Below are 9,158 nucleotides of genomic sequence, written 5' to 3' on the forward strand. Positions count from 1 at the left end.
AAGGTCTAAATTGACCGAATAGAAAGTAGCGTTACATTGGAAATCATTCCAAAAAGGTTGAATAATCCAAGTCATATTTGACCTTCAAAATCATAGTAAAGTTGAACAGCTTTTAGATACCTACAATTCAGCCCTACACATTACTTTAGAGAAACCTTGGTGTCTCCTAACTAGACCCCAAGGTTTGCCTCACTGGCCGCCATTTTGAGCACTTACGGCCTACTTCATTGGACATTGATGTTCCTCGAATACCTACAGGTATAAATAGTGCAGAAGTAGAACATATTTGGGAAGGTAATGCAAGAAACAGTAGCAACCCTCTTGTGAAGACCCATGTGCTGAAGTATCTTCTGTGTTTCAGAAATCTCTCATCATGCTGCAGTCCCAGCCAAAGGAGTAGGATGTTGCACAGAAATGCCTTTCGGAGGACTCCCCCTCTGCCCCGAGGCCGCCTTAGCGGAATCGCAGGACCGGCGTATCAGCAGCTGGAAGAACCGGGACTCACCGATCAGGACATGATACCTTGTGAAGGGTAGGTGATGAAAGCCTCTGAAGTGTGAAAATGCAATATCAATCTCAAGATTAAAAAAAAAACAAAAAACGTATCATCTTTATCACCATGAGACGCAACTTTCTTCCAGAGCGGGAAATGTTAAAATCAAAGAATAATTTTAAACTTTGATGTCGGCCGAAGACCTGGCTTTTAATTTCGTATTGACCCCGGCCTACTTATAATTTTTAGAATTTGAGTAATAACACACAGTAGATTTGGGCGCCGGCAGACAGTTTTTTTTTTTTGGGGGGGGGAATTCTTCGTATTCAACGAAATTCATCCGTCTCTGTCTTCGGTTCGGATGAAATTCGTCCCAATATTTTTCCTTTTTTCGGAATTAGCAAATGTAACGATATTTGTTAAAATAAAAAAAAATAAAAAAACAGGTCGACAGAGAAATTTGCCAGGGAATACACAGCGGATTCGGTTAAAAACCCGCCCCTGTTTCGGAGAATTAACCCCTTTAACACTCATTTTGTGTTCACTTCCTGGGAGACAATTCCGTTAAATAATAATAATAATTAAAAAAAAAAAAAAGATTTAACCTGAGAAGAAATGGATTTTGTTTCTAATCAAACTGAGACAATTAGCCAATCTAATTGCGTTACCCGCAAAGAGCGATGTTAATAACCTCATTCAAGCGGTTCTGTCTCGAAGGGCGCCGGAGTTTAGGCAAACAGAATGTTTTAACCCCTTAAGGACAATGGGCGGTCCCTAAAACCACTGAAAACAAAGCATTTTGAGCCCGTACATGTACGGGCTTTGTCATTAAGGGGTTAATTAGCCTAAAAGACTGTTTAAGTACCTAGAATATACTTTGTCTAACTAAATACTTTCTGCCAGGCGGAATTATTTACATACCTCCCATGTGTCCCTGCATAGTTTGGCCAGTCCCTCATTAGGGGCTCAATCCCAGTGCCCCTCTTATAGCATGGTGACGGCCACAATCAAGAAAATTTCGTGGCAGAAATCATAAAAGAAAATTTGTGGTCTTATCACCATGGCAACCAAAGTAATCTTCCTACCGATTGATACTACCTTTGGCTTTCCTCGCCGCTCTAGTCTGCCTGTTTTGCATAAGTGGAACAGCCTCCCAGAAGAGGTGGTAATACAGCGAGGGTATTAAATATGCATGGGATAGACATACGGCTCCTGAATCTAAGACGAGACCAACGACTGATTAAGATCTGAGTCTTTACAGCAGGAGTAAGACTAGACGAGGGCCGAATGGGGGCCGATCTGCCGTCAGATTCTGGGTTTCTAGAGACACGATCCTACAGAAGAAAAAAAAAATAAAAAACGAACACAATCCCGGTAATATCCCAGTCATCTCCATGGCAACGGGTCTGTTAAAACATGAATTTACAAGCGTTAGCTGTATCCCCGGCAGGAGCCGGCGAGGACGCCAGTTTTCAAAAAGAGAAATGCCATAAACAATTAGCGTTAATAGCCTGCGAAGGGTACAAAATTAAGGGGGCGGGGGCAGCCATGAAATAGAATCTGCCGGTAAATCAGACCCATTTGCCCCTCCCGTCTAGTCTCCCCATTTTTCCAGCTGTTAAGACTCAAGCCTTATTTTGTCCTAATACTTGGTACTTGGTAGGCTTTAGAAAACGCTCTAGCATGTCGCATATGACATCATCGCCCAACTGTGTGACCCGCCACCCCCCCCCAAAGTTTTTGGGTATGTCCATGGGGAGCTTAGTGTTTTTGTGGGAAACGGTCTCTCGTTATGTCTCTGATGAGTCCACCTTGGCATTTTGCTCCATCATTCTAGGCTCTCATCACACCTGACAAGCGGGTTTTTTCATTGCAGAACTGTCAGGCTTCGTTATCCGTCGGAGGAATCTGACATAGGGGGTTAAGAGCGTAGACTTAATAACAGTTTAACACTTAATACAATGCTAATTAAGCAGCGGAAAATGTCCGATATCTAATGACAGCTTTCAACCAACGACGCTTTCCATGCCGGTCACGTCGTATTAGAAAGTGCCTTCAAAAAAAAAAAGAGAAGGTCAGAGTTTAGATTTGATTGAGTGGGAGGCATTTTGATTAAATGTTATTTCTGTAGCAGCTGTTCCCATCGCGTGCTATGGAATTGAGTTCTAAAGAGAGCAATAAGACTTTACTATGTGTATTTCTTCCGATTATTGATTGCGTGCATCATATAACCCAACAATCCGGCCAAGAGGTGTCTACTGGACTCTTTTGATCTTCACCTTCATTTATCTCGTTTGATCTTGGAGTAAGGGAACCATCAGTTTCTGAAGGGACTGTATGTTCATTGACGCCATTCATGCGTGACAATTTCTATCAGGGTCAGTCTCCGGCAGGGACAATCCGGGTCGGCTGCCGGCATTTGCTCTGGGTGCCAGATGGCCAGTCTGGGACCAACATGGCACCCTGTCAAGGGTTGGATTTGAAGAACATCAACCAGTCCCTGACTAGCCGTCCAGCACGCCGGGCAAATTGTGGTGCACTGCTGGCCGATAGCGCCCTTTACTTACCCGCTCTAATGGTAGGTCAGGTCTGGGACCTGCATGGGACATCAGTGACTAAGCAGTGAACCTAAACCTGCACATTATTAAGTCACACCCAAGGCAATCAACTCTGTCAAGACTGCATACAATATGTTAAATCTCACGAAAGGCATGACTCCCAAATTCTACACTATGGGCCAGCATTGGCCAACTCACATGTACCTTGCCTGGGCACTCATCCGATGATGTGGTAAAGCACTCCATTTAAAGACTAACACATATGTGGAAGGGTATTTTAGATATTGCTTCTTAGAGATGGGTGAGCAGGCCAGAGTCTGAAGCAAGAAAGGTTGAGCTGAGCTAGACCCCCAGATCCAATTTTTTGAGCTGGACTCCCTTGCCAGATACTGGAGGAGCACGAGATAGGCGTTGAGCTCCAGCTTGTACATAGGGCAGTCTGGGTTCAATACGCTCTTCTCATTGACGTATTGTCTATGTCATTGACTAACATTGGAGAACTACTGGCCCCCTCCAGCTGGTACTATGGGTCATATTGAAAAAAAAAAGAACAATAAGAAGAAGGAACCACCAGGAGAAAAGGTCCATTGGTCTTTGCCATGATTGTTCAACATTTAGAAGGCTTATTCTAATAACGACCCTATATTTCCACAAGTAATTACCACAAAAATAAATCCCCTTCTTTATTCATCGAGGTGGATATTATTTATCCATGTTTATAATTACATGGAATTAATTATGACTAATTCATTGGTTGCCTGGGGGTGAGAAAGAAAAATCGGAATTCTGCATCTTCATTACAAAGCTTTATTTTTAATAAGCAATTTCCCGATCGCCCAAAGGAAGTAGGATTTTATTATATTTGTGACTTATAACTGGGGGTGTGGAAATTAATAAGTAGACCTTTCTGTGTCACCTAATACAATATATATCTATACAAATATCTTAGGCCGAGACAGCAACTACTTGATATTCAGATCCTTAAAGCACATATTCTAATGTTTAATCAGTATTTTATGGGGATATTGTCCATTTTTACTTAAGAAACCTCAATTTTAACATTAAGTTCATCTTATCACAATGAAAGCTGGTTCCCTCCGTAGACCTCTAAGGAGGATAAACCTCAGTTCTCACTTGAACCTACGTTGAGATGCATCGTAGGCTCGCGAACCCAACCAGTTTAACGGATCACATGCCGAACTTATCACACTTCCAATTCTGAAAGAAGAACAGCTTGGTTTCTAGAAAAGTTTCTCGTAATTGTTCATATTATGTTATGTTGCTGTGTTAATAAAGTTTTTTTAAAAGTTTATTACTTAGGCAACCATACGTTTGCATAGTCCATAGTTCAAGAGTTCAAGAGTAGATAGAATTCTATTTTTGATTTTTCTTCTTTCCCCCAGTAGTGTATCACGAACGAAACGTAATCTTAACTCGATGCGCATGCTAAAAAGGTTTTTCCGCCCCTTCTCAATGGAAACATCCAAGACATTTCTATCTCAAAATCTCTTAAAAATTGCTGATTTAGAGAGTTTGTGGAGAATTTAGGTGAGATCTAGGTTAATGTTCTACTAAGTCTTCTCGGAAGTTACGAATAGTTCCTGATGTCCCTCAATACCCCCTTAAGGACAATGGGTGGTCCCTAAACCCATTGAAAACAATGCATTTTGAGCCCGTACATGTACGGGCTTTGTCATTTAGGGGTTAAAGGAGTTCATCTGACTTAAAACGTTGAGTTTCTTGAGGAGACCACTGAATTTTGTTTGCGTTCTTTTTCAGGTGTCCAAGTGATTTGAGTCACCCGCAGCATAACCCAATAAATATGCAACTGCATTTAAGAGAAGCCCACTCTTATTTTAACAACACGGATGAAAAGGACTCGGTTGGATACACGTCATCCAGAGCCAACTCCATCCCCATCATACCATCAATGGGACTAGACGATGCCTGTCTACAGATTCCGAACGTTTCCGAAACGCCGGGCAACAAACGGTGCAAGAACTCTTATTTCAATGAACTCGTCAAGGTGAATGTCCCACCTAGCAATTGTCTTATAGCCGAGCAACAAGAGGTTCAAATTTTGCTCGAAACTGTGCAGGAGCAGATAAGAATATTAACCGACGCAAGGAGAAGGTCGGAAGACATGGGCCAGACGGTGGTGGAAGCGGACGACACGGCGAGCGAGAATACGGCCTTCCTGTCGATGAGCCCGAAAGCAAAAAGCGAACAGACACAATTTGTCTTAAGGAGTGAATTGCAAAGGGACTCGGCACTTCACGTGTGATTGGACAACTAAACCCCCCACCCCCACCCACCCCGGGACCCTACTCCGATGCCTAACAACAACAAAAAAAAAACAAACAAAAAAAAAAAAAACTGGAAAAAAAAGAGAGATATGAGCAAACAAATTTATATATATGCATAACTTAAGAGCATCTACATAGAAAAAAAAAAAAAACCAAATAGTCTATCGCCCTCATATCATAGTGTTTTCTAAACAAAATATTTTTTTAAGGGAAAGAAAAGGTCTGACGGGACACGGCGTACGTTGAATGCATCGATGTGTGAAAAATATATATTCTTTGTTGACCCAACTCGTTGGACTGCTGAAGGGCTTTTAAATCCATTGAATTAAAATGATCTAAAAATTCCTACAGCAGTAAACGCGACGAAACAGCCGCCGGGATACATAATCTTTTCACGAAAAAAGGGCCAAAAGCATCACCGTTCGAAAAAAAACAAACCAACAACCCCATAATTGTATTTTTGTTATATGATTTTATTGACAATGAAAGTAAAGATGCCACAACTTATCCCAATGAAACAATTACAATTATGATGCGTGTTTTCCGTTTTCCTGTGTTCTTTCTCTGCGTTCTACTAACGGCGCACGCGTGTCGTGCATGTTGTCGACATCCTCTTCCGTACGGTACTTGATAGCTCCATGGTGTCGGTTCACCGGCTTTTCGCGCGTTCTAAATTTAAGGGTTAACGCGGGACGCTCCCAACGATTTTGGGATACTCGGGAAACTAACGGGTTAATTCCCTTTTCCTTCCGTTGAAAATCAACTCAAGTTCCTCCTAGATTTCCAGAAAGCTGGGTCAAGATGGTCTCTTGAGGTGCCTCGTGTGATTGTGAAGCCCATGGATGAAATGGTGTATAGGCCTTGGCAATCTCTTTGCCGCCATTTTGAAATAACAAGAACTAGCAATGTGTGATGTGTGGCTAAGCCTATATTCCTAGCTTCCATATTGAGCTCAGGGTCAGCCATCTTGGAAAGTCCCCAGCTCTCCAGACTGACCTCTGCACCGCCATCCATACTGTGTCAAAATATGACATCATATCCCGGCACGCCTTCTCATTAGTATGAATGGGAACTCATTGATCTCCCTTGTAACCAGCCCATTAAGCAATAGGGCAACGAGGAGCCTTATCACCCAATAGGGCCTCTAGTTTTGTGCCACATTGGCTATGTCCCCCCTCACCCTATAACTTCTCCTTTAGGCCTAGACAGAATGTGCTGTTGGGTCAGAACCGTAGTCATGCTTTTTCTTAAACACCCCCTTCTAGAATATCCAACTCAACTTTCTGGAAAACCAGGTCAAAACCAAAAACCTTACTTGTTAACGCTTTGCAGTGGCTTTGCTCGTCTCATTAAAGTAACTCTGCAGGGAACCAGGTTATCACGCGTGGTCTGGAAGATGGACCATTGACTGTCTGGGATTTACCGTACGGCTTCCAACGTTCACAGCTTTCTCTGCATCTTCCCGTGTGTTTATCATAACCCTATAATGTGTCAAAATGTGTTATTTGTGGTTATCCGATCTCCTGTTACACTGGATTACAAATATTTTTTTATGTCCGTATCATACTTTATTTATTTATAAATGTTGGGCGTCCTGGAGCCCTTATCCACCCCGCGTCCGATGTGTTCATTAGCCATTTTGGGTCTGTTCAGATAAAGTCATTCCCCATAATGTTAACGCAATTCTCGTTCTTGCCTTAAATTACATTTCCTTTGCCCATGTAATACACCTGCTCTTTTCTTTAACCCCATACCAGGGGCCTTTAAGATGTCCCATCTAAGTAAATGTCCCAAGCACTACAACCAGATACATTAAGGTAGCATCTTATAGCATCTACCGGTATATCTGTCTCACCAACGTACCCCAATATAACATGCCAGGGGTACCAAAAAAATACCTGGTGTTGGTCCATCGAGCCACGAAGCACCTCGATAGCAGAGAGTAAAACCCTGTGACCTGGAATTAATACTTGAACAGAGGTGGACAATATAAGGCAAGACTTCAGCTCAATAAACACGTTCCTCCAGGGATGAATCAATACAAAACAGTGCTGAAGAATAAGGACAAAGTTTTTTGTTAAGTAAGAGAACATGTACAAAACTTTAAGAGTATTATATGATTAACTGTGCCTAGATATATCTGTTAAAAAAGCTAACAAACCAATAATATATATTTAAGCAAAATTTGTCTATATTTCCTTCGTACTTGAGAGGCCAACAGATTTGGGTGACATGGATTGTGTAGGGTCCTTGGTAGGAGACCAATATGGCTTCCTTATTCCGAAGTCTACTGAAGACCCCTTTTGAACCATCTTACCAGCCAACCAACCAGCCAAATCACAAAGGAACCTTTTATGAAGGCACTGGAGGTGAGCTTCATCCTTAATGGAGGACCATTGGTGGTCATTTGATCCAGTGGAGACCTCTTGCTTTATTCAGGGAGATCTCGACAGCCAACCCATAGGTGAATCCCAACAGGCTTCAAGCCCCAGGAAGATATCCAGGGTGTCTAACAGGTATTTTAACTCTGCTAGCCTTCTACAATTTGAGTAGGACCAACCCTTCTAAAGATCCCATCTTTGATCTTCTACTATGTGAGTAGGCTCAACCCATCTAAATCCTTGGACATCAATTCCGATCCTAAACCTATATTTTTCTAAATTATTATTTTTTTAAGTCAAATTTCATTGTTTTAGTTCTAAAGACACATTCCGAAACAGAAATCGATATTAACCTGTGCAATATACGGCCGTTGGCTTCTCAAATGATCTTCTTCTCAAAAACCATAGCTCTAATCTAGAACTATTTTCAAAACAGATTCCTACGTAAAATATATATATTAAAAAAGTAAAGTATATTAACATATTAATATATATATATATACATTAGATTGAAGAGGTTGTTCCACATACAGTATAATTCCCAGTACAGCTTCAGAGCAATAATTCTCTAGTTCTGTAAAATGTTGCCTCATTCATATTTTTTTTTTCAGGGAAAGCTTAATTGTCATGTGACATAAAATCAGGCCCTGATTGGTTGTTGTCATAGAAACTCAAAAAACAATCCTAAACATGCGTGTTATTTTTTTTATTTGATAAGACCTTCAAAATATTGATTTTCTTAATACGCTGCAGAGAAAATAAAATGATATTTTTTATGATGTGGAACAGCACCTTTAATCTGGGTAAAAATGTATAAAAATGAAAACTTTTAGTCGGTGGGAAAGGCGCGTCTATGACTTCTATCTGGAAAAAAAATCTGCAATCGTTTGGAAAATGCACGCATTTCCTCTCTGCTTTGCTGGGCTTTGAATAAATGAAGAGGGAGGCTTTTTAATTAGGTTCTTGACAGAAGGCTAATTGCCGAAATACCCCTTTTAGCTGAAATATAGAATCCATTTCATTTTGTGATTAGAACTCTGGGCTCGCCGGCATCACATAGTCAGTGTTTAAAATATCTCGCGTTCTATTTATTTGCAATAAAAAAAATATATGCGTTATTTCAAATTTTAATATTTTCGGAAAATCTTTTTTTATTTTTTTTATTTTTGGATCATTATTTTTAACATAGAAACTGAAATATTTTAATTTGTGCTGAATTTTTTTCCCCCCAAATGAAACAAAGATGATGAACAAAGAGCCCAAATCCTTCACCGATTTACGAAAAGATATATTGTTTCCGGGACAAATTCAAGATTTGAATTATTTTAAATCAGAATTTAATTTCAAATTTGAGGCTCCTAGGTTTAGTGTATTTTGCACTAAAATTCCACTAAAATTCTGAAACTGGGACGTATCATTT

The 9,158-nt window shown here is 40.7% G+C and overlaps 1 protein-coding gene across 2 annotated transcripts in view; it reads left to right on the forward strand.

Moving 5' to 3' along the window:
* NRG3 (neuregulin 3) overlaps positions 1–5,710 on the forward strand; it is a 181,362-nt gene extending 175,652 nt beyond the window's left edge. For both annotated transcript variants that reach the window (XM_053450951.1, XM_053450952.1), the window contains 2 exons: positions 362–532; positions 4,831–5,710. In XM_053450951.1, the coding sequence (XP_053306926.1) occupies positions 362–532; positions 4,831–5,335 (676 nt within the window). In that variant the 3' untranslated portion in view covers positions 5,336–5,710. The remainder of the gene's footprint in view (positions 1–361; positions 533–4,830) is intronic.
* Positions 5,711–9,158: the final 3,448 nt, after the last annotated feature.

The sequence above is a fragment of the Spea bombifrons genome, chromosome 11 (genome assembly GCF_027358695.1).
Source record: "Spea bombifrons isolate aSpeBom1 chromosome 11, aSpeBom1.2.pri, whole genome shotgun sequence".
Classification (NCBI taxonomy): Eukaryota; Metazoa; Chordata; class Amphibia; order Anura; family Pelobatidae; genus Spea; species Spea bombifrons.